At 45.9% G+C, this 25839-nt stretch overlaps 2 protein-coding genes across 3 annotated transcripts in view; both read right to left on the bottom strand.

Annotated features, from left to right (window-relative positions):
- Window positions 1-25839, bottom strand: part of MTA1 (metastasis associated 1) — a 240216-nt gene that overhangs the window by 117878 nt on the left and 96499 nt on the right. The gene's annotated exons all lie outside the window — the stretch shown is intronic.
- The window catches only part of PACS2 (phosphofurin acidic cluster sorting protein 2), a 78941-nt gene that overhangs the window by 29228 nt on the left and 23874 nt on the right, over window positions 1-25839 (bottom strand). For both annotated transcript variants that reach the window (XM_051625272.1, XM_051625271.1), the window contains exons 2-15: window positions 21279-21366; window positions 18046-18135; window positions 14205-14330; window positions 11857-12019; window positions 10744-10817; window positions 9900-9980; window positions 7700-7759; window positions 6263-6420; window positions 4124-4214; window positions 3250-3324; window positions 2348-2469; window positions 1456-1588; window positions 659-763; window positions 252-358 (exon numbers count right to left, since the gene is read on the bottom strand). In XM_051625272.1, the coding sequence (XP_051481232.1) occupies window positions 252-358; window positions 659-763; window positions 1456-1588; window positions 2348-2469; window positions 3250-3324; window positions 4124-4214; window positions 6263-6420; window positions 7700-7759; window positions 9900-9980; window positions 10744-10817; window positions 11857-12019; window positions 14205-14330; window positions 18046-18135; window positions 21279-21366 (1473 nt within the window). The remainder of the gene's footprint in view (window positions 1-251; window positions 359-658; window positions 764-1455; window positions 1589-2347; window positions 2470-3249; window positions 3325-4123; window positions 4215-6262; window positions 6421-7699; window positions 7760-9899; window positions 9981-10743; window positions 10818-11856; window positions 12020-14204; window positions 14331-18045; window positions 18136-21278; window positions 21367-25839) is intronic.

The following is a 25839-nucleotide window of genomic DNA, read 5'->3' as shown; positions in this document are numbered from 1 at the left end:
TCCAAAGTTAAGAATGTCAATTAAGAATAATTGTATCCCTACACATATGGCAGAACAGTAACAACTTTGCAGGGCTGGCAGTACTGAAGAGCCACACAACTCTGACTTAAGGAGAGTAGGTTGGGGAGTCTTGGAAAGGAGAAGCATTTCTCGGTTATCTGATGGAAAACTCCCTGTGCATTGGGGCACAGGACCTGAGAGACTTTTAGAGGTGAGACTCAACAAACACCACAAGCAAGGTAAGGACTTACTATCTCTGTATCCTGGAGACAATAGTGCTGAAAGCTGCCTGAATATCAGCTGAGGAGCACGTGCAGACCACTGGCAAGGTATGCTTTTGCAAGACATCTGAGAGGTACTGAGAAGAGAACAAAACATATTATAGTGCTGCTAACTAGAAGGAACAGCATTTCTTAGAGAAGAAAAAACCTCTGGGGAAAGATTCAAGTGGCAAAGCCTTACAAGATCTACAGTATCTCCTGATGAAACAAAATCCAATCTGTAAGCACTGGATCCTCAGTATGCTGCCAGCCCCCATGCACAACCACTGCTCTTTCAACCAAGCAGCAGAACTGACTTGCTTAGTGGTAGAGCCTGTCCATTCCTAAGAAGGAGCAGTGAAGCAGAAATTGATTCAGTTAACATCTCCTGCCATTACCTGGCCTTGCCAATCAGAAGTATTGACAAGAATTATGTTTTCTGGCAGCTGGTCATCAGAAACCAGGATGTGATTTAGTTGGTCATATACCGTTTTCCTGGGGATCTGGAAATAAAGAGAACAGTAAGTGTCAGCTGTAATCCTCAAACCACCAGCTCCAGCTCTTGCATTTGTGACAGGTGGCTGTGCATGGCTGGTCAATGCTCAGTCACCCCATCAGCAGAGCTGCCTGCTAGGACTGACACTTATCAGCTGCTTCAATACTGCAGCATTCTGCAGGCTCCTCTATCAACCACCTTGGTTTTGTCAGCCATTACTCCTTTTGCTATGCACTTTTCCTTATGTCATTTTACACCAACTAACAGTAGCCCAAGGAATTCTGGATTCATAGAAGCCAGCAACAGTCTCCTTCAAGGAGGGAATTAACTGACTCCTGAAGCTAACAAAAGCATGACAGAGATGCTCTCCACAAGTCTGTCCCCTCTTGCAATTCCTAGCGACCTGCCTTATTTCAAAGGAGTATTTCCTCAACACATCCCTATTCATTTCTCCTCATAATCTGTTCCAGTGTTCTCAGTTTATGGTTGGCTGACAAAGCAACAAGCTGGCAATGCCCAGCAGACTGGATGACAGATATAGTATCAGCCAAGACATAAATTCCCTCCTTCTTGGAGCCACAGGAGCCATTTCCTTTCCAGCAGGAACAGCACGTGGACCAGAAGGAAAGTGACCACAAGAGACAGTTGGGGAAGAGGAAAAACTACGAGTGGCTGAAGAGAAAAAAAATCCTTTCACACCTGTAAGTGGTGCCTGGTGTCTGGAGAGCGTTCGTTGTCCAGACTGTTGGCTCTCTCGTTCTGTGGCCTCACGGGCTGCCTCTCCTTCAGAGACGTGCTCCTTCCCCGACGTCCCGTCTGCTTCCCTTCAGACCTGCTAGAGAGATGGGCTTGCATTCCAGAACTGGCTTGTATCTGAGTGAAATCCAGCCCCCAAATCCCAGACAGCCCAGTCTAGCAACCTGAACAATGTGAGTGGAGGTACTGGGGAATCATGCTGTAGCTCCGAGCTATCTGGAGACCCGCTAATTCTGCTTCTGAGAGTGCAAAGCACACTGTTCAGCTACACAGCACATTCCCAGGAATCCCAGGCAGGCTTCCACAGCCCCCGCTGAGATCCACACCACCATCCTGCTATTGCTACACCAGCACAATAGGATCCAGCCACGCAGGCTGCAGTCACACACCAACAAGCAGCACAGAAATAACACTTCAAAAGAACATCTATTTGTCTGCAAATAACCAGAGAAACTATACGGTGGGATTGTTGAAGCTTGCATTCACTACCCTATCAGGGAAAGTTTAACAAGTCACAAGTTAGACTTGACAACCACCTTTAAGGGCAAAATCTGCATCAGACGTTGACTTAGCAACAGTATCTTTGAGCAAGCAGCTTAAAATTTTGCTTAGACGTGGAGCAGTCACAGCCCAGTAGACAAGAGCAATCTCAGAGCAATGCTGCCCTTCAGGGTTCTGAGCATTCATTTATCAAGTCCTCAGGCTTCATCACTTGAGTGCCTGAACTCAAGGAGTTTCTCCTTGCTGTCAGTGGCTTAAGGCCATCCCAAACAAATGCTGGCAGGCTGTCCATAACTTCCCAAGCAGCAGGTGCACTGCTGCGACACTGCTCTACCTGGTGGATGGGATAATGAGGGATTCAGTCTTAGTGATCTTCCCACTGGGTGGGAGCTTCTCAACAAACACATCAGATGTGGAAAGTTCAGCTTCCTGGACCTCAGCTTGCTGGTTAGACTCCTGCAAAAACACAGGGAACCAAGTCATCAGAAACAAAACCCCTCCCCTCTGTCTCACCACCACAAGGGCTGGCAGGAGGCACCCCTTCCAGCTGGGGCACACTCAGCCTGCCTCTTCCAGACATGCTACTCATTACTGCCAAAACAGAGAAGCCAATGCTAGCTATCTGGGGCTCCCAGTTCCCAGCTCTGCCTCACAAGGGATCTGGAGACAGGAACAGTGCTCAGATACACTATTTGGAATAGGCACTCTTCCAGCTCAAAGGCAGGGACATGCATCCTCATGCAACACAGATTAATTCAGTTTACCCAAATGAACTAGCAAAGAAAGACAGACATAGCAGAAATGTTACAAACTGCATGTCCCCAGTAGGGCAACTTGAGCTTTGGGATTTTTACTCCAGGACCAGCTTGATTTCTGCCAATTCAGCTTGAAGTAATACTTCTTTCTGTCTGATCAAATGGAACAGCCCTGAGAGTCCTTTTCAGGGATGCTGCACATGCTCTGCAGCATACATCAGGCTGGCTTTCCTCAAACCAAGAGAAAGGCTGTTTAAACAGAAGGCCACATAAAACATTTCAGTTTCAAATGGCTGAAAGAGAAGAACCTTCAACAACTAACGTCAGGAGGAGTGCTCAGCATTATCTTCACTGCAGTTAAAGTTATTTAGGTAGGTTGTGTTGCATATGTAACTATATGGAGAGATACACACCACAATGTGTTTCACAGTTGACACACCAACTGCCAGGGGGAAAGCTAACAAGTGCATTTTCAACTTACATAAGAGACAGTGTCAGAAATATTGTCGCTCGCATGTTTGGTTCCAAGACTCTTTGTCTTTTCAGGCACTTCCACCTGCTTGAGAGGAGATAAATCATTAGGAGGTACAGCACACCAGTAGTTTTCAGCCACACTCTCCCCACCAGGCTGTTGAAAAGACACTTCTCTGCCTGAACATTGCACAGCTTTGGAGTATGACTAGAAGTGCTTCCTGGGCATATCAGGACTCCATACATTAGCATGGGATGGGGCAAAGCAGCAGCTGATGCACAATACACAGTAGAGGAATGGAAGCACCCTGGAATAGGGCTAATGTTCTCTGCACCTAACAAGCCCATTCACAAGGGGATAGAAAAGGGGCTGAGTTGCCCTTCAGCATTCACTCCCAGCCACCATGAAATGTATCCCAGCAACAGTAAGGTTAAGGTTCCTCTAAGCAATGCCAAGGAGTCCCTGAAACTCCCAGGTAACATCTCACATCCTGGCTGTCATGGCAAGAACACCAGAATCTGGAGCTATTCATACCATTAGGCAGTATTCAATACATAACCTGAATATATACACTTGAGTTAGTATGATATTTGCCTTAAAACAAACAACTCCTCCCAAACTAAGCCCACCTTCTTTCTTCGCAGAAAATGAATGTGCATGCATCCAAGTCTTTGAAGGAGGTAAGAAAGGTATTTTACCTTACAGAGAGTGTTTTAACTTACACATGTAAATAGAGACAGTGCAGGTATTAGGGCCAAACATGTCTGTTCAACACCATAAGACCAAAGCGCTTCAATTTCAAAGGGAATATAGATAGGTAGAGACCACCTTGAGGCTTCTACAGTAACTGCAGACAGATCAACCTTCTTGAAACATGACTCACAGGACTTGATGGCTCTCTCTGGCTCCTGATGCTGTGGATGCTACCAATTTCTGTCTGAGAGCTGGAGTGTGACAGTCCTTCAAAATAAGGTCTGAATAAAAAAAGCAAAAGCAACCTCTTAACATCAAAAATGCTAACAGAAAAAGTCTAACATGTTCAGAGCAAAGCAGCACAACTGTTCCCAGAGTGTCTTACAGCTCCCCTGTCATTCCAGTAAAATTTAAAGGCAACTTTCAAAAGCAAGGGGAGGTTTTCCAGGACAGAAGGAGAAACCAAGAAGTCCAGGGTCCTCTCACACTAACTGACCTCCATTTAAAAGATCCAACATGTCGCCTGTCAGACATTAGACCATATTTATAAAGCTCTCAAGAGGAACCCTTGCATGCTTCACACCACACCCCAAACAGGAACTTCTGTTTCTGTAAAACGTGGGGCGGGCACATGGGTGAAGCATTTTCCCACAGCAGGACAGAATGCACATTCACCCCACAGAAGCAATTGTGTCCTCACTACCCCAAGCACCAGGTGCAAAGTTTCAAACTGCAATTCTTGTTTCAGTTTTGCAAATGCCAATTCGGACAGTCTCACTATTGAAGAAAGACAGCAAGTAGAGTTACTGCCTCCCACTGATACTCTGCTCCTGTGGGTGAGTGAGTGTTGGTGCTAAAGTGCATCTTATTTCCAGCTTGCATCTGGAGCTGGCTGCCAGCCCTAGGATCCAATTACACATTGACTCAGTAAGATAAGGTAGTGCATATGATCAGATTGTGCTTCCATGTAAAAAGGCAGCTCATCACAGCAGGCTACAAGACTCAATTACAATTCAAGGAACAGATTTAGGTGTTGGGCTTTTTTTGTTATAGAAAAAACCTATCTACAAGCATCAGTATTTATCACATCCCTTTCAAGATAGAAACACAGGAACTGGACACAGAACCCAAAAAGTGTCTCCCCAGAACCAAATGGACATGAATTCTCATTCCAGCAATCCCATATCCCAGAATATTAGCTCCTCAGCTCCAGGGAGCAGGACGCAAGCTCTCAGTGTGTGCAGGATAAGATTCTGGTTTATTTCAAAGCAGCTGCTTGCCACAACACATCTACTTCCAAACCCCTTCAAGATAGGGGCTACCAATTAGCAATATTTTAGGTCAAGCTCCAAATGCCTTTACAAGCCAACAGCCTCACTTATCACTGTTGCCCCAAACTATCCTTCACATCTTCTGTTTCACTAATGGGGAACATGTTGCTTCAGACTGAGAAACTACTTTTAGTCCAACTAGGTTATTCTATACTAATTATGACAAAGTAAGTGCCAGCTAATTACAAGGTGTTATCAGATACTGTACTGACCAACTGCAGTGGCATGCTTTGCTTGTTTCAGAGCAATCACAACACTGAAGGACTGAAGGTCTGAGCATGCAACCACATGTCAGCCAGAAGCCTGAGTGCAATTAAAACAGTCTCATGTTTTCATTCTTTATTCAGGCAGGGATGTGACAGAGCTCTGGTAGCTTAGGGCTTTTCATCTGCTTGATACCCTGAGCCAGCAATCCCCAGCTCAGCTCCACAGTGCTGTGACTGCCCATACGTCAGTCCCCACAAAAGCTGGCTCAGAACAGGCTTGTGTGTATCTACGTGTGCTGCAGTTGGTCCCCTGGGGCCCTGAGGGACTCTTGTTTCCTGCAGTCTTGCTTCCTTAATCCCTGCAAAGACTCTTTCCACAGATCAGCTTTTCCAGAAAGACACAGTCTGCCTTGTCCACCCCTGCTTCTACTTCTGCAGCTCCCAAACACATCTCCTGCCTTAGCACAGATTTCCTTGCTGTTTCTACCTTCTCTTCAACACATCTCTGTACAGTTTCATTCTACTGCTTGTCAATGCACAGGTGGCAGGACAGGCAGAACATCTGCAAAAAGAACAAGGAAGAAACCAGACTGAAGGGAAGTCAGACCCCACACACATTACCCTCAGCTCACAAGCAGTCATTCACACTGTAGCAACATGTACTAGGGCTCTGACACCACGTCAAGAGAGAGAAAAAACAGGATGGAGGAGTGGGAATAGAAACAACATCTACTCGGTGCTGACACTGCTTGTGGTTTATCTCAGACCCAGGATCAGCCACCCCACACTTACTTTAACTTTGGCTTTGGAGTGCTCAAGACACTGTCATCATCCTCCATTTCTGGCCCGCTGTCACTGGGGTTCTCTATATCCAGCGTGTCATACAGAAGGTCCAAGTCCTCCTCCACCTCTGGAACGTGCTCTGCTGGGTCCTGCTCTGAATCCAGGACCTACACACAGAAGAAAAGCTGGCATTGCTGACCCTGCTATGAGCCAGACCACATCCCCTCAGCTCCCCCAAGGACTGCAGCACACCAGTTGAGACTAACGTTTTGTTCCTAACAGAAGGATACTGTATCCAATTTCTGTATCCAACAGAAACACCAAGTATATGAGAAGTGCTTGTTTGGGGTCAAGCTTGCCAGTATCTGGTTAAGCAGGAGTTACCTACTGGACTAAGCATTCAACAAATAAGCTGTTAACCAGACACTGTGTCCATTAGTCAACACCATTCTAGAAACAAAGCTTTTAAAAGGCTCCTAATGAAGTCCCAGTTTTCTTAAACAAGTGCAGAAATCCAGTACTTCCAACAGTGCAACCTGCCTTGGGTTTTACTGAAAAAGCTGCCATGACACCTCCTGATTTGATACCCAAGCAGGTAGAAATGACAAAAATGTCCACAGGAGGCGCCTGAAACCTGGACAAGGATCGGCTGCCACACACACGCCAAGCTGAAGAGAACAGGTATCTCACACAAAGCTCCCAGGGTTTGCCTCACACATTCACCAGAATAAGCAGGTGGCTGCACACACTTCAGAGCTTGTTTTTCGAATGGCAGCTCCAGAAAACAGCAGCTCAGCTGGCTGAGACCTCAGCTATGGGTGCTGACTCTGCTGAGCTAACTTGGGAAGAACAGCAAAGCTAACAGGACTGTCTGGAAGCATGAGGAGTTACTCACTCTTTCCCACAAGCCACAAAATCAGCACACAGCTATACAGCCAACTGAGGTGTTAACTGTTTTTATATTAGAAACTTGACATTAGGCAGGCTTGGGCTCTGGATCTCTTTCATTTTCAGCTCTGACCAGACTGCTGACTCTCCTGTGGATCTGCATTCCCTATCCAATTTTTTTATGTCCTGCCTGGCTGTTTTAGTAACATGATCAAACAGGTTAGGATTTAACTTCACAAGCAATATACACCATAGACTACTTGCCTTTGAAAGGGTCAAAGACAATTTCAAAGCAGTTTGCAAAATTAACGGGTACACATGTGGTTGCCAAAACCTGGTTTTGATAAAACTTCATCTAGAAAACGTTTGATGACATTTTAGAGTTTGGCCCTCAAGCCTCCATGCAAGGCCGGGGGGTAAGGAAAGGTCAACAACCACTTCAGAATTGAAAACAAAATTAAGGGAACTAGGGGGAACAGGAGACTGCTCCTGAAGACTAAGGCAAGATGCACCAAACAGAAGGCAACACGAGACAGGAAAGCTTACAGAATTACTTACCTCGTCAGACACTTTAAACCTCTTCAGCAATGCCACAACCTTCTGTTTGAAGTTTTGTTGCTGTAAGTCAAAGACACTTTTACATAAGTAAAGCATTAAGTGAACCCTTTTCTCCCACTCTGCAAGAAGCCCAGATACACCAGACACTGGTGCTCTAGCTGCTGCTTCAAATCAAACAACTCCTGGCACCACAAAACACATCTCTGCTGCTCTGCTGCTCTCAGGCTGAAATCAGCTTTTCCAGACCTATGATACTTTCTCTCCTGCATCACAACAAACTAGTTCCTCCTCCACCAAACATTATATAAGCCTTCTAGCCCTGATGAATGGCACATCACTCTTGGTTGGACACAGTGGACAACAAATTCTTTTATCTGCCAGATTGCCTCCTGCACCTGTTTGATAAACTTCTGACAAACTTTTGACAGCCAACTTGTCCAATTCTTAACAAGGGTGAGCCACCACAGGCATCTACCCGCTGACCCAAAGTACAAACATGTCTAACAACAAAGTGGTGTTTTCCCAGGAGCTTGCAGCTCATCCTGGCAAGCTCACTTATGTGACTAGCAGAAACACTGCAGAAAAGCTGTGGGTCTTGTCCTTAGCACCTGCCTATCAGAAAAATGATTTCTGAGTCTGCTACCTTTAGATCCTGGACACAGCAGGCATCAAGTCCAAAACTAACATGCATGCTTAAAAGAAAAGGAAGATGAGACAGGCCCCAGCATGAGTATTTGAGGTGGCATCCCTGTGTCAGGAGGAAAGGGAGGAGAAAATGGCACCAGGCCATGCTTTAGCAAAGAAAGTTGCTCATCTGCTGTCTCTCCTTTACCTCACATGAGCTTCTCTTGCAAGTCTAACTACCTGCTCCCACTCTGGCCTCAGACCCTTCACACTGGCTCATACCTCCAACTGTAGCCCTTTATGTCTTAACTGTAATCCTGCAAGTTGCAACCAGACAGCTGAAGACTAGGTGAAATAAATCCACCAGGCCTCAAACAAGACTCCTCAAAGACTGTTCTATCCCCAATGCACTTGACGCTGAGATGCTCTCATGATGGCAAGAGTTGTCACCTGGCTCAGGATGCCAAAAAAAACCTGCCCATCACACAGACCACTTCGGACCAGTACAGCAGACTGTGTAGGAGTCACACAGCATGCAGCAAAGTGACATAGCAAGGGCTTTTTGCTGGCCTGAATGGTTTGGTTGGACAGTTGGCAGACAGGAGACCTGCTGGGTTTGGAGCTGGACAAAAGTCAGCTTAACCAGCCACACCAAACCCAGTTTTGCACCAGCCCCACAAACTGGAGATTCAGCATCAATTTAGTCAGGGCTAGAAAGACATCATTGTTACTATGAAGAAGTTGCTCATTTAATAACCAATTGGTGTATTTTGCCCTGGCTGGTCACTGACTCCTGAAAACAATACTAAGGACACCAAGGATATGAACTAGCATGCTCCTAGTCTCATACAGAGGGTCTTTCTAGTGGCAGATTCAGGTCAAAACAAGGCTTATTTCAGAAATAGCATCACAGAACGTATGGTGTTCTCCAAACTTACTCATAATTCCAAAAAAGAAAATCTAGCCCATCCTGGTGGGCTTGAGTTATTGTCATCACAGACATGCATAAACACTTGTGCAAGCAGAAAGCTGCATTATGATTTGGTCAAACACAAGCCACTGCTCCACATAGAAGTGCAGCTCTGCAGGCATATGCATGCCTGTTGTGAGAGGTTGGACAGCTGCATATGACTTGACAAAGCCTTCAACATCCAGCTACTTTGGCCTCAGCATGACATGCATCAGCTCATGTTTATCTGTCAAGTTCCAGATCCTGACTGAGCTGCTTAACTTCATTTTGCTACACCCCCACTGGCCTCTCCCATGCAGAGCACAAACATAAGAGCTTCTCTTAACTTAAAGTCACTTTCAGGACTTACACAAACAGGGATCCTGCACTGGCTTCTTCATGCGAGTTCATTTCACACCCCTACATGATTTCTGCAGCTCCTTATCCTTGCAGCCAAAGGACACTCAAGACAGTACATACATCTTGTATGGTCCCACACCCTGACCTGGCTGCTTCTGCTAGCACCCTGCTGGACCAGCACGTCTACCACTGCTGCTCCCATAAGCTACATGCACTCCACATCCTGGCCAAACCCCATCAGTGTTAGTAAAACTAATTTCCACCGACCCTGGTTATGGACGTCGTTCTTACTATCGATCTCCGCTGCTTCTTGGGCTTCCCCAGCTCGTACTCATCATCATCCAAATCCTGGATAGAAAGAGGATTCCCACATTACCTTTGTGATTTGGGGACACATGAGCATTTAAGTGTTAAAAATGTTGTATGAAGATGAACCTGCTGCTCCGTCTTCCAGGCTTTCAGCATTTGCCTTAATTGGAGTTATGATGGTAGGGGGAAAAAGGAAGTGAAACAGGTCTGCAGAGAGCCAGGAAAAACAGCTTGGAGAAGCAAAACAGCCTTAATTCTGCATTCAAGGTACAAGGATAAACACAGCCCCACACTTCAGTGGACTCCTCTCTCAGTACTCTCCAAGAGGTGGAAGGCAGGTGATGCTAGAGTCTGAAGGCAAGTAAGACCCAAACTCAAAAGCATCTCACATCTAGCCAGGGGGTTCTCTGTAAGGACCTATTTTGCAGAAGGTATAAAAGACTTTTAAAGACTCAGACCCCACTGGTGCTTTAAATTACAGCTGGGCTCATTGAACCCAACTGGCATTATAGAAGCAATCAACTGATGCCTTGACCATTAAGCAGAGAAACACATAACGATGATAATGTTCTAGTGTTTAAAGGGAGCTCAAGTTCAAACACATGAACAGATAAATCACAGCATGATGATGAAAGAAATGGGTTACTGTGCAGGCCTTCTCTCACTGCAGCTAAAGACTTGGTGACAGTCTCACACCGACATGGCTTCACTAAAGCAATAGGCTTTTAGTTTCAAGCACAAGCTGAGAGTGTACATGGTCTACTGAAGCTCTCCCAGGGAGAAGCCATGCCCTAGACAGTACCTGGCCCTGTACGGCATCATCACTGGCCTCCTGCTCAGAAGAGAAGCTCTCGTACTCTTCCTCGGAATAGTTGTCTGAAAGGGAAGGAAAGAGGGAAGAGATCCTGTGAAACTCCTTTAAAGTGAGGGGACAGTCTCATCTCAGGAGCAGAGAAGGCCAACTAATAGTCACAAATCAAGAAAGCAGACACACAAGGAGATGCCTGCTAGTTTATCTTCTATCTGTGCTAGAAGCAGTGAGATGGGAACTACCTGGAGGTAAGGAACAAGGAGAAACACATCTAACAAGAAGGAAGGTTCAGCACACAGATAAGGCTCCTTGAAACACCACCCCCTTTTACCCTGGAAAGAACCACCAGGTAGACAGTAGCAAGTAAAGAGATTTCTCCACAGGGGAAATTACTTTTCCCCCTAACGGGCCTAACTAGCTTAAAGAAGCAAGTAAGACATGCCAGGAGAGTCTAAATCTTTCATTGAAATGACACTTCAGGTGACCTGTCTGGCCTCAGACAACAACACACAACCACCTGTGTGCACTATCTTCAACAGGTCCCTCTTGGAACAGTGAGGAGAAGGCTGGTACCACAAAAAGACTGTCATGAATAGAAACCAAATGACTTCCCTACACGGTGCACGACATCGTGGATTTACACTCAACTAAACCAGGTCATATAGTCCTCAGAAAAATGTGTTTCAGTTTGCAAGTCTCATTTAAGATAAAGATTTATTGCAGAATATTCAATAGAAAAAGAAGTTGGAAGAGTAGCTTAAATGTGAATCTCCTGAATACAACACTGTTAGCCAGACCAGAAGCTTTGGGTTCTCAACATGCACCAGTAACGCCAGAAGGGTGTTGGCAAGAATGCAACTGATCCTTGCTGGATGACTCAAGCCTGGTGTGATATGCAGGAGAAGCTTTGACTATTCAGTCCCCCACTCCTGTTACACTCCCTGCTTACACAGTGAGAGGTTTGCAAAGTGGCATTCATCAGTTCTAGACACAGCAACTTGTGCAAACCTGTTCATTCATTCCATGGAGCATCTAAGCCCAGGTGGAGTTTAACTCCAGCTACTTCAAGACACTGGTTCTCAGAGCATGGGGTTGTACTCTTACCTGTAGACTTGATTTTCTGGCTGGCCTGCATAGTGCTGTCTTCATGGTCGATTGGCTGACTTGACAAGGAAAAGATCCAGATTTCTGCTACCTTCACTGCAGCCTCTTTGATGTTGCTGAAAAGGCTCAGAACCTGGCCACCTTCTGTCGGGTGCTGCATGACCTGGACAGAAATTAAGCAGTACAAATCTGCACATAAATGCATTTAAGCTTGCATCAATTGCATACTGTAAGAGTTATTTAATAAAGTTACTCCACATTTCCAAGTACAGAAGCAAGACAACACTCTACAACTGCAGGAGTCACTTGCAAGGCAACACACAATGCTAGCTGAGATTTTAGTTGACTAAGGGAAGTGATGGAAGGAAAGAAAAAGTGTCCTGAGCTTGACAGCCGATTAGCTCATCCTTGAAGCACAATACTTGACTACCTCATTACTATGCATTTGCTTCCATGGCACAGCACCAATTTGAATTATCAAGTTACCAATCTTCTGAACACCTAATTAAGGAACTTAATTCCATGTTGAAGCACAGCAGCAGAACAGGTGAAGGCAAAATTTCCTTGTGAGATACAGATGCAAAGTGTTTCCTTGAAGCAAAAAGCCCTTCTCCAGACAGCTGGCACCAGAATCTCAAGAGGAGGTGGCCACACCAGGTTAATGAAGCAACAGGTTACAAAAACAAAACAAAACAAGATGATGGTGGAACCAGGGGGACATCTTGGTGAGAGTTTTGTCTTCCTTTTCAACTGACAGGGCTCTCCCCAGAATCTAAGATTTATGTTCTTCTATTGCCCCACCAAAGTCAGAAAGAACTTTGCATGCCTGTACTTCAGCTTTCTAATATACACCAGGCTGTTTTGTCAGCTTCTTACGTGGCTTTAAAAAGATCTAAGCTGACAAGGAACATATGCCCCCCTGCTCTTACTCTGCTCAGACTCAACTCCAATTCCTTGCTTTATTTCAACAGCTAAAACAAATTTTTTGTTTAGATTTTAAGAAACATGTCAGTGCTGTTTAAGGGTCATTATACTATAAACTGCAAAGGGGTGACTTGTAAAATTTGTTTTCCTGAAGTCTTCAATTTCAGAAATGATCCAGATGTGTTAGAGAGCAACTGTTTTCTAATACAGTGAATCTCTGAAAATTTTTGACCTTCTAACCTCAGTCAGCTGACATTATAAAAAGACATAAGAAAAACCACATGCAGCAGCAGCAAATGCCCAATGCTTGAAAGTTCCCTGATGGATCTAATTAATGGGCCCATATGCTTTCTGCCTTACAGCAATATTTCATTTCTAGGTCTTAAACAAACCAAGCACAGTCCAGGGAAAATGTTAGCTACAGCACCACAAATCAGAATTTGGCCAGTTCAAATAGCGAGTTCACTCTTTACTGCAAGTTTAAGGGAAGCTAAATTCAAACAGAGTGGTCTTTATAATGTTATAATGAATTATTTCTATAGTAATAATTCACCACAGCATAACACTAGCTTATTTTGGATGGAAATGATTTCTTGACAGAATGCAGTCTGATGAAAAGTAGTGATGTTAAGCTGAACTTGATACTGCTAAGCCCATGTCTAAATACTCAGAGATTAAACAGAGCATGAAATAATGAATCAGTGAATTATTTATCCATACTTGATTCTAGCATTAGTTTTCAGATGTAAGTCCAAAAATGTTATCATTAACTCAAAAATCATTTGCCACAAAATAATAACTGGAAAGGGTGTTTCAATCAAAAGGAAAGAAACTTGATCCCAACACTCACACAGTGGCATGCAGAAGCACATTGATTCAACTTCAACATTTGTTAGGGTTGGAGAGCTTGCCCAAGTGACCCTATCTGCCTTGTTCTGCACTTATGAAACACCAAAGCATTTTATATTTAAGACTGATCTGAGACAAATGCACAAAATTGAACCAAATACGCTGCAACTTTCATTGTTCCTTCCAGGAAACATGATACAAAAGAATATATTTACTAATTTTAAACTTATGCTGATGTGTCCTGAATGCAAAGAGGGCAGCACCATATCTGGGTGAAATTATCTAGACCTTCTAACTCTAAAAAAAAAAACCCTCCACAACAAAACCCTCACAAAGTAATAAGCTAGCCTCATGAAAGCTTTAGCTGTCAAGATACTATCCAGAAAACACCCAGTGTTATTACTGAGTAATAAAAGCTGTTTAAAACATTGCTCTGTGAATACTGATTATAGTTAAGACAGCTATATGAAACCCTGCCAAGTACTTCTCAATAAGGAAAGTGACAATGCTGGGTTTAAACAGAAGGAAAAATGGTCCACCTTTGTAAACAGAGATCACCATCAAATGCTGCTCACCTCAGCCATGTTGATAGACCCCACTGCCAGAGTCTTGTAGCCTAAAATGGTTCGGTTCTTGTATCGCTTCCGCCGCTGCAGCATGATCTGAAGCTTGTTGCCTTCTCTCTTCAAGAAGTGAGGGTACTGCAGGTGGAAACACAATGGAAAAGTTTATTATGTCTCTTGACATTAGCTGCCTAGCTGCCTGCTTCACAGGTAAACTCCATTCCTAGGGATTAACCCCAGGGCTTCTAGCCATGCTTACAGACTCAATGGACCACCTTCATGGTTCCGAGGCAGCCTTCATCTCCACCTGAGCAGTTCAGCTCTGGGCTTCCACTTCTCTAGCCAAGTGCCCCAAAAACAAAGTCTAGGGGCACAGAGAAGCTTTCAGAAAGTGCTGATCCCAAGCCTGGCTCCAGAGAGATGAGGAGCTTCCAGGAGACACTTTGCCCAACAGCTGAATGAAGACTGCCCAGAACTGGAGCCCCAAAGGTGTCCTGTGGCACAGGCAGCACACAGCAGCAGGGACAGCCATGAACCCCCACACTCTTGGTAGGACACTGCCTTCCCTCCAGCACATGGACACTTCTAAGTGTCTGACACTCTACTGTACACGCGTAAGAGCCTGTTGTGCTCTGAATGGCATGTGAAGAGAGGCCCAGCTATGAAGAGGTCGAGGATTTGCTGATGCCATGCTACCTCTGCTCGGCCTGCTCACCTGCACAGGACATTACTGCAGTCAGGCTCCAGTTTCTGCCAGGACTGACAGTGCCCAGGGCCAACCTCACTGGCTCTGGGAGGGAGAAGCTGTACAATAGAAGATCAATCCTCAAGAAAAGATACAGCAGCCACCTGGCCGGGTAGCTGAGTTTCATCTTGAGAAAAGAGATGACTGGGACAGATGCTCCACATACACAAAATACACACAAAACACATCGCACTAAGTTACCTGCAAACAGGAGGACCCTCACTGCAGATCTCAAACAGGACATTCCCAAGGGAAAGATGCTTCTCACAGGCAAGACATACACCTTTCCCCTCCCCCCCCCCTTGAGACATTGTTAACACTACTTCCTGCCTATCAAAGCATTTGATAAATACAAATGCTGAGTGTGACCAGAAACCCTGAGATATTAATTTGCAGTCAAGAACAAGCCTGACTGCTACACAGAGAGCTGGGAGCAGTGGCCACACAAACAAGCAGAATACCAATTAACTGGTTGCTCTGCAAGGGCAAGATCTACCATGCACTGCACAAGGAAGCAGCCCTGCAGAAGAGAGGAACAGCAGTCCACCTAATTAAAATACAACCTCAAGACACACAAACACAAATGGAGCCTGTGACTTTACAGACTCGCAATGTTCTTAAACAAGGATGGAAGAAAGTTACTGGAGGAAAGGGCAAGAGGGGCTCAAAAAGCCAGAGGCACCTTATGCATTCAGATTTACCATCTCCCTGTCCTGAAGCACTTCCACGTGTGGGAAGGACAGCAGGGGAGAGGAACTTTTTGCTCTCAGCTCAAGGCACTTGGGCCATACCAAGGCTGTATAACGAGCCTGCAGCTGAAGTCCAAAGTTACGCTTGTTCCCAGGCCAGTTTGATTTCAGTTTGTACAAGGATTAAGGGATTAAACTGGACAGTACAAGTCCACCCATGTGCAAGTTTCTGTTTTTCAAAGGTGTGTTGCCTGGCCACCTCTGATGAGCATTCCCAGAGACGATAAAAGAAAAGTACAGAGAGACTTCAGCCACTCAGCTCCTCAGTTAAAAGCAAGGGCCTCTTGAAGAAATGCCGAGTCCTTTTCATAGCACAGACAAGCTATTTTTAACACCAGCCATGGCTTATCAACTCTATGGAACGGTTTTGACCAACACTTCTTGGTAACTGTCAGTCCACAACAGAGATTGGAGGGAAAAACAGTTTGACTCAAAAAATTTGAAAACAAGACTTTTTGAGGAAGCACCAAGCACTCCAATACACCTCTGAGGAGTGAGAAGAAGGGGCCATCACACCCACCAGAACAGCAGGAGTCAGGGAAAGATATTATTTCTGAAGTCACAATTATTTAATTCCTCCCATCCCCAAAGCTTTATTACACTAAACACAGGAATTAAGCGCTCTGGAGAACTGCAATGTTAAACTTGGAATACCTGGGGAACCTCTCTTGATCTTGTGAAACCCAAAGAGGGTCAAGGACAAGCAGCCCTTCCAGCAGCACAGGTGACAGTAGCTCACCTGTCAGAAAGGCTGCTGCTGGTCTAGCCCAAGCTAGCAAGATGAAACAGCAGACACACCACAAAACGGGCTGCTTGCTACTGTGCCAGCCTGCATTGTCAACTTTCTAGTTTGGCTCTGACTAGGAGCCACTTGGTGCAAAGGACAAATTTCACCCAGAAGCTGCTGAGAAGGTGGTGACTGTGCAGATATGAGGGGCTGCAAATCCAGACAGGTAACACAAAGCAAGGCATACAGTTTAAAGAGCTGACAGTGGGATATGGAGATACTGACTGCTGCAAGACACTGAGACCTTCCTGTGCTTTGAGATCTACATGCTTTCACTTTGTGGTCCATCACCATTCTCAATATTCCAGGCACTAAATTCAGACTACATCTGGCTTAAGCTGCAGTTGTTAGCTAGGAGCAGCTTCTAGTCATTGTCCAATTGAAAAACAAAGGCTGTCAAAAATCCCACTGTGCCATTTCAGGAGGGCTTTCCAGGCCTTAGTGCATCCAAGACCACCAATCCTTCCTGCAGCTGTAGACCAGCAGCACATCTCTACCTCAAGCTTGTTCACCTCTTCTGAAGGCTCAGTGTCATGGACATTGCTCTCCCCTATTCTGGCTCAATTCCCAACCCCTTCAGAGGAAACTGAGTTAGAGACAATGCTCTGTACCCTGCTGCAGCATTGCTCTGAGTCCCAGGAAAAAAAAAAAACCCTGTTCCAAAAAGATCTGCAGAAATACTTGCTCCTTGCTGACACAGGACTGGCAGAGAGACACCTGGCTCATCTTACAGCTCTGCTCCCAACTATGGAAAAGCTGCAATCCCAGGACCCCGTTCTTGGCACATGGCTTTGTTATTCCTGTTGACAAAGGAGAGGATGCAATGCTGCAGTTAACCCAGTCTGTGGGAAGCATCAGGACAGAACCAGAAGCGTCAGCCATCTGTGTCTGCCTTGGTAGCCACAGGGTTATCATTCATCTGCAATGAAATCTTATCTGCTTTAAGTCTGCGTAAGTCTGAGTAACAACCAGTCTCACATCATCACTTGAGCCTCGATCCCTACTAGGTCAAACTCTGACTTCAAGATCTAACCAATAGTGCCAATACACAGATAATCCAGATATTAATGCTTCTGACTGTCTGTCTCTGCTCTATGCATGCAGGATCCTCCCACTTGCTTGCAGTAAGCCAGTCTTTATTTACCTTATTTCCCTGCTGAGAAGGCAGCACCAGGGCAGTATGCTTTGAGGAAGAGAGGAACCAATGAAATACAGTTGCTCCAAATCCCAGTTATTGCTATGACTCTAGAGCGAGGAGTAACTGTCTGCATACTGCTCCCTCCAGACAAGTCAGGATTAGAGATCTTCCTTCCCTGATGCAGGATTGGCCCCAAGAACAATTCTAAGGGTTGGCACAGCAGTTTTCCTAGTGGGCTTCCCTGTCCCCAGTTCCCCACAGCTGACGGCTCAGAGTCAAGTCAAAGAGCTCAGATAGCTCTTCAGAAATGTCTGGGACTGCTTTAAGAACAAGCACCTCTGACTAGAAGGATCTTCAGCTCAGACCCACACCACCTCTGCACATAGCAAAGAAGCCTGCAAGCACGCATGCCTCAAGGCCACATCCAACCTTACCTGCAGGGAGAAGGTCAGTGCGAGCTCTGTCTCCACATGTCCACTCGGGGGCAACACAATCTCGTGAGACCGCAGGATGCGCTTGGAGCCCTGTACAGAAACAGTCCATAGGGTCAACTCCCCAGAAGCCAGCCCTGACAGCCCACCCCAGTCCTGTTTACTGAAAACCAGGAAACATTGTCAGGGACTACCCCAAAGAAAGCAAACAGATGGGTCTGACCTTGCACTTCTGTGAAATATTGAGATGAAAGGGAGATATTTGAATAATAAAGATTTGGGCATATTTACTGTCCCTAGCTGCAACAAAGCAGCTGTTGTTCTGCCAAACCCCAGCATTCAAAAGCGGTGAGTCAACCCCACCTCTCAAGTTCAAGTCTCATATTTTTACTTCAGCCAATAGGTACAGGGCTCATCATCATCATCTCCTGGGCTGGGAGGCTGCAGCATCATGCTTAAACCTCTGGCGCTGGCCACGACGGACTGCTCTTGTCTTTTTATGCACACACCCCTCCCTGGGGAAAGTGGAGATTTTAACCTGTGTAAGTGACTGCAAGTAGCTGGGGTTATAAAAGAAAAAAAATCACTAAGCATTGCAGAGGAGCCTGGAGCCCTGATAGTATTACAGGCCAACTCCAAATCAACACTGTGGTTGGGCTGCTAGGCACTAACGGAGTTACTGGGCTATTTACTGTGTGAGCATTTAATTTCAGGCAGTGTTTCAGGGAAAGCTATCAGGAAAGCATGACAGACTGCTGCCTCACAAATCCTTCTGCACTGTTCAAACGCAGCAGCAAGTTTCAGAGGTCCCTGGCTCAACGTTCTGCTGAGGCTGCAGATCTGGCTTTGTCCTGACGGGCTGATCTCCCAGAAGCACAGAACTGTAGCTCTCAAAAAAGCAGCATCTGGGAAATCAGAGACAGCCTCGGGGGGTAAACACCTCCCAACTACATTCAAAAGAAAGTCTAGTCTGCCTACATCAGCCCCCAATAGCATCCCAAGATGACAGAGAAGCAGAGACTCATTTTCATCTCTTCCTCCCCTAATGCAGAAGATAAACAGCAGAGCAGGGTGAGAAAGCAAAGGGTTCCCACCAGGAAAAGCAGCACGTGTGCAAGCGAAGCACAGCTAGTCTCGCCACTGGCAACAGCAACATCTGTTCCGTTGGTGCAAAGCTCCTAATAGCAGCAATCTTACTTTACTTGTTATGCAACTCAAAATCTAATGAAAGACCAAATATAGCTGCTTTTAAAAGATCACAGCAAATAAACAGAGCAATGGCTCAGGAAATACAGTTGACAACCCTTTGAACATCCCTGTTCAGGAGGCTGCAAGGAGACACGGGAAACACAGGTAAGATGCTCTCATTAGGTCTGAATTCAGTCATTCCCTCTGGAAGGACTTTGGTGCCTGACACCTCTCTCCTGCAATTCTCCACACAAAGGTGAGTCATTTGACAGGTATCATACATTTGATGATCCAGTACCAGCAGCCTTAAACAACAGCCATGTCAGAAACCCGACTGCTGGCAAATTAAGTGTCCCTGAAAGAGCTTGTCAGCATCACCATCATAACCTGCAAGCTATAAAGGGATTTTTAATAACAGGGCTTCCAATCTGCCTGTGTCTGAGACAGCTGCAGTGCTACTGACTTTCCATTAAACATCCAAAGAAATATGGGTGCTGATCCAGTATGAGGGACACTCAAGGTGAGGTACCCACTGGGATAGCATTCATCTCTGCCACTGTCACCTCTAGGTCAACTGGAAGGACAGATGAACAGCAAAAGAAGGATGGCCTGGGGATGTAAGCTGCAGTCTCAGGAGTTGGCAAATGAGCAGCCCCAACAGGGCAAGTCCTTGTGCCTTCCAGTTCTTCAGGGATCTGCCCTGGTGGAGGAAGGGACAGCACAAAAAGTGCAGAGGGCCAGTATCTGACTTACTGTAGCAAGGCAGATCACAACATGTATCCAAAATAGACAAGTCCCACAGGTTAAAACTTCCTCTGGACTTGCAGGTCTGGGACAGTATTTCCAACGTGTTCACCCATAAAAAAATGTAAGCAGTCAGCAGTAACCTGGACAGGAGAATAAGGTTTTGCTCTAGTAAAAGCTACTGAATTTTCCAACCCGAGTGTGACATGTTCTACACAGAGATCATTCACTGACAAGCCTCAGGCCCTTACAGTGATGCATCCACCATCTTGAAGTACAAACATATGGAAAGCTTTCAGCCCCAATAAGCTATGCTGACAGCCTGGGAACCCACAGCCGTGCTTCTTCCGAGGTTCCCATGAATCCACGTGTGTGAAATGATTCCCTGCCTTTCTGCTTCCTGCTGTGGGTGCATAAATCCCCTCCAAAACAAAGGGACATATTTTTACCCCAGCTGGACTGCTCACAGAGATGAGAGATGTTGGTTACATCCTCAGATGCATGTTTGTGCACTGTAGAACCTTCACAATTTCAGTTTCCAAGCTAAACTGTGTTTTGACACAACCAGCTCTCTGCAGCAGTTTTCCTGGCTCTCTATTTGAAAAGCAGCTGCTTTGCAGCAGGGTTAAAGGTATTTTTCTACTTACAGGTCTGCTAGGCTTTTACTCATTAAATACTTCAGCATTTGCAGTGGTGGGAGCATGCGAGTTGAACTGATGCTGTGACACACTGTGGAACAGACACGTTCCTTCCCAGCCTGCCTCCAGGCAGTGTGACCTACATGTAGGCACCTGTAAAACTGGTTTGTACCTAGGATGACAGCTGTGTTTTATGGAAAAAAAGTTAAAACGTACAGGCACCCTACAAATCCACTGGCAAGCATCTGGCTACAAAATGAGCTGCCCATCAGCAGAGGAAGGCCCAGATTCCAGAACACCTAAACCAGGACCAAGTAACCAAGATGTTCAGCCCTAAAGTGAGCTGAAGCATGTTAAATAGAGAATCAGGCTTGTATTTATAGTGACAGCTCAGGTGACAGCACACAATCTGTAAGGAGCATTTTTACATACAGATAAGCTTATGCCGAGCCGTGAGCAATATTCTGTGCTTACAACAGTGAAATTCAGTAGCAAATGGGGGAAGGAGCACAAGAGACTTTCCACACAACCAGAACGCCCTGATGTACTTGAGAAGAAGTCCATGGCTGCAATGAACCTTCATGTGGAAGTGAAGCTCAGTTTAGGCATCTGCTAGTTTTTTTACTCATGCAACACATTTAATTCTCCAAACTGAGCAACCATTACCTGCATTTTGACAGCAATGACCCCAGAAATAAGTTCCTTATCCAATTCCTTTAAGACTACCAGTTTCTTTAATGTCAAGCTGCACAACCTGCAAACAGGAACAGAAGAGAAACAGTTACAATCAAGGCTGAAAAAGGAAGAGTTCTGAACAGTTTTCACACATAACAGCACCCAGTTTGAGTGTGAACAGGCTCAGGGGACAAATCACACACTGATACAAAGACAGCAGACATACATTAAGACAATCCTGGCTTTTCAGACCACTTCTCCAACCTTTCACAAACACAAAGAGGTCAACAGGAGGTAGAGGCCTCTGTTTGATACAGACCCACGGCCGCACGGGAGCACCTCACAGCACAGATTTCCACCAACCACAGTCTGGGAATTCTTGCTCCGAGTCAGACCAAGAACTTGAGGGTCAGAGGAATTAAATTCCAGCAATATAAAAGCTGGAATTAGACTGCTCAGTCTAATTTTAAACTTGTCTACCAAGCTTTCCTAGAATGTTGGCTTTTTCAGTTTCAGACCCCTCACTCCCACCTCCTCTTGTCAACCCATGCATTCTCCTCCTCAGCCCCAAACGAAAGTGCTAGCAAGTAGCTCAGGCTTCTCTAATGGGAAAGGAAGAAAAAAAGAGAAAACAAGAAAGGAGAGGACTTAAGCAGTGCCCTCTGGCCCTGGTGCTCACATGCCACACATAAGCAAGTACATCACATTCTTTACCCAGGCAATGCTACATTGTTCTGGTTGAAAATGTTTGCACTTTTGCCTTCCAGCACAGGGAGAGCTCGGGAAGGGATAAACTTCAGAGTAGTGCAGCTGAGTTAAGGCTTTGAGGTAACAGGACCACAGTATTGGCACTGTCACCATTTCACGGAAGTTACCACGAGCTGGTGTGATTAAGAACACATGTCTAGAAACAAACTTCAGGGAAAGATAAACATGAAGCAAAGACAGCTCAGCTTGAGGAAAGCAGAGGCCAGAGAAAGCTGGCAGGTAGGCTCTAGTGACAGGACATCACCCACCATGCTGGCCAGAAGCCAGCGCTGCCTCTGTCAGGTCCCTACCCCACAGCATAGGCATCTTTGGCCTCTGCAATGGGATATTAGCAAGCCTCAGCATGGCTCCTCAGAAAACCACTGCAGAGCTCCTTCTCTCAGATAAAGTGTAAGATCAGGGCTGCTCATAAAGGAGCTGATGCTGGATTTTGGTGCACACTCAGGCAGCAGCAGCACAAGTGCTACTGACTGAAGCCTGCAGTTGAACTACAGGACTCCATACTGATGCCAGGAACCCGATAACCCACCACTGTAAGGATGACTTCCACCTCCGCCAACACCTTCTCCACCACAGTGGCAACCTGAAACATTGCTTTGCTGCAACACCAGAAGGTAGACATGACCAGCCTGGGTGCAAAACTGCAGGAGAGATGCAGCTCAAGTGGCAGATACTGAAGCAGTGGCAGACACTGAAGCAACTGCTGCCACACCCAGAAACGGCTATGGCTCTGCCTAAACCTGACCCTCTGGCATGGGGCTAGGAACAGGAAAGAGCTGGTCTTAGCTCTCTTGGTCTTCACTCAAGCACCTCTCCAAACTTGCTCTTGCCAGCCTCTTCCTCCACCCCAGCCCACTCTATCTGCTCTCCTCACTCATTTGCAAAGCACTGGTTCCTCCTCTTAGCCTCCCCCCCCAAAAGAGAACTAAAAGCTCTCCCCTTTGCAGAGTTTTGCATCAGAAGACAGCACAGAGATGTTATAGAAATTACAAGGAAAGTGGAAAAACTGGGTCTGCCTGAGCCTCCATTTCCCTGTGCCAGGGTGTGCTGCACCACCAGCAGCTGTGCACGGTGTCATCCAGACAGACGTGCTAGGGAGTGTGAGCCTGGAGCTGCTGGGGTGGGACAGCAGAAGCAGGCAGGACAACTGCAGCTGCTGCTGGGCTGGCAGAGGAGAAACCAAGCACGCTTTCACCCATGGCCAGAGCCTCTGCAAGAGAAACAGGAGAGCACAGACTCTGTGCTTCAGCTGCAGACTTAAGCATCTCTATGCACTGGACATCAGGTGAAAGCTGCATCCCTCAACCCAGAGCACAGGAGAGGCCAGCAGCTTCCCCTCCACGTCCTGAACAGAGCAGCAAAAGCACAGATGCAGTCGGCTGCTGCCGTGAAGCAGCCAGGCTTCCTGGGGAAAGGAGGCTGTGATGCCATTTGTTGTCTTTGTAACGCTGTAGCTGGAGGACAATTGTGCTCAGCTTGCCAAAACCCACAGAGCTTGGGCTGGTCAGGTGCTGAGAGCAGAGGTAGGACAACACACTGGCATTGTCTCAGCTGACAGGCAAGGAACAAAGGCCTTTTCTCTCCGGCCAGAGCTCGAGGATGAAAAAGGTACGGAAAGAAACAATGGTGTTCTCAGCATACACAGCAGAGCACAAGGAGGGTGTTCTGTTCTCCACCAGGCATTCCTTCAATTCATCATTTATGAGCTTTGATCAAGCCCCGTGGAGCACTTGCTGCTTGGAAAAAAAAAATAATTAAAAAATTGAAAGCCTCCTTTACAGCAATTAGAAAAACAAAAGAAGTTAAGACATGGGATGCATCTCCTTTCTTTATCCCCCATTGCTGGGCTGCTGGTAATAAAGGGCGCTTCACACAAACAACAATGAAATGTTTATACTCTCCATTGGAGGGGGGGGAAATAAAATCAGAGTTAAAATCGCACCAAATCACTCTCAGCCACAACACACTTATTGTTCTAGGTCTTCTAAGTTTGCAGGTTACTAATCAAAGCAACCCTCAGCATACATGGCAGAAATGGGCCATACCTTACTCAAATAATCATGAAAAGGCATATTCCAGAATATGTCACTGCATCCAGAGCCAGGGTGGTGCCCTGCTGCCAGCACAGGAATCCTGAACTGCTCCCACCCACAGGTACAACAAGGATTTGTCTGTCATCATTGCCTGGGTAATGGTGGCACATCCTTCCATACACTTATCTTTTGCATAAACTTTGCTGTACTTCTGCCAAATCTCAGGGATCAGGAAGGGGACCAGTCTCATCAGACATTCCTATAAATGAGTCTGTTAATTTGGAAATTTCACGTATGTATTTGATGTCCATGAACACAGGGAAAATAACAGAACAGACACATGAGGGGAACTGAGAAAGCCTTAAGACTGGAGTTGAAAGAGCCTGAAGTATTCTGAATGTTCTACAAAAAGCCTGGGACTGCAACACAAGAGGTGCAGGCAAACACTTTTGCTGCATGTTTGTTTCAGCATTGATGGTTGCACACCAGGAGTTAAGCTAGCAAAAGTACTAAGTTAGCTAAAGCAGTGTTAAATAAGGGCAACAGAAATCTGAGAGCCAAGATTTCCACCCTTTTTTGAAGGTTCACAGTAGATCTCCATGCTAGCAGCACAGCTGGGCCTCACACAGCAGCAGTCAGGGCCTGCTGAGGAGCTTGCACCCCCTCCAGTCACACATGTCCCTGCCACAGCGAGGAAGCACGAGGTACTTGCCTGACCCCATTCTCAGGTTAACAAATCATGAGCCAGCTTAATGCATTCCACAAGAATAAAACTCTTCATCTTTTTACATCACTGCTGCAAGAATGCAGTTTTCAACAGGAAAGCTGGACCTGACCCAATGGTTTTGACTCGCCCTGCTAATGCAAGTTGTGCTGAATAGCTTCATCACAAGGTCTTTGCCCAGGGAGGCAGTTATCTGCAAAGAACATAACATTTTGGTAACCAAGATCCAGCAAACATACCCAGAACAACCAAATAAAGCATCACATTCTTTACTCACTGGATGTTTTGCTTTTGCATCCCTCTGAGAAGAAAGATCAGGAAAATAAACCCCCTCCAAGAAAGAGTCTGCCTCACTGAATTAAATGTCTATGTCTCCACAGGGAGCAAAGTAATTGCACTGAGACCTCACTCATGCAGAGACAGTCGAATCAACAGGAAGGAAAAATTAAAAATTAAAGACCTGTATTTTAATTAAGCCCCATAGAAGTCAAGAATAACAACAGATGCATCTACAGCTATAGGGATAAGTAAGATGGAAGCTGGGGCAAGAAGACTCTAGCTCACCACACAGATACCTCTTGTCCAGGTTAGCTGAGAAGATGACATTCCTAGAGAAAACATTTAATGCCAGGAGTACTCTCCTGAGAGGTCTGGAAACCTCAATCAGACAATGGCTGCAAGGAAGGAATTGGTCTCTAGTCACTGGACAGTTTCACGTCACCTGGGTTATTTCAGCATTTCAGGACAACAGCATTTTACACACAACCCAGGCCCAAAATAATTTGTGAGCCACTTGGAGGGAGACACATGCCTACACACATGCTTGCCCAGGCAAACAGAGCCATTCTGCACATAGCTACAGAGGCGCCTGTGCAGGAGAGGCCAGAGGGAGAAGTCCTGAACAGCATTTTTCAGGACAGCTGCTTAAGTAAGGTATGAAGATATGCACCAAAAGAACAAGCAACTGTACAGCTTCTTACGCCTGCTTCACACATGCCCAGGAAGAAAAAGAACAGCACATGGATGT

Source organism: Apus apus, chromosome 7 (genome assembly GCF_020740795.1).
Source record: "Apus apus isolate bApuApu2 chromosome 7, bApuApu2.pri.cur, whole genome shotgun sequence".
Classification (NCBI taxonomy): domain Eukaryota; kingdom Metazoa; phylum Chordata; class Aves; order Apodiformes; family Apodidae; genus Apus; species Apus apus.
The sequence above is the reverse complement of the archived record's forward strand: the minus strand, read 5'-3'. Positions and strand labels throughout refer to the sequence as shown.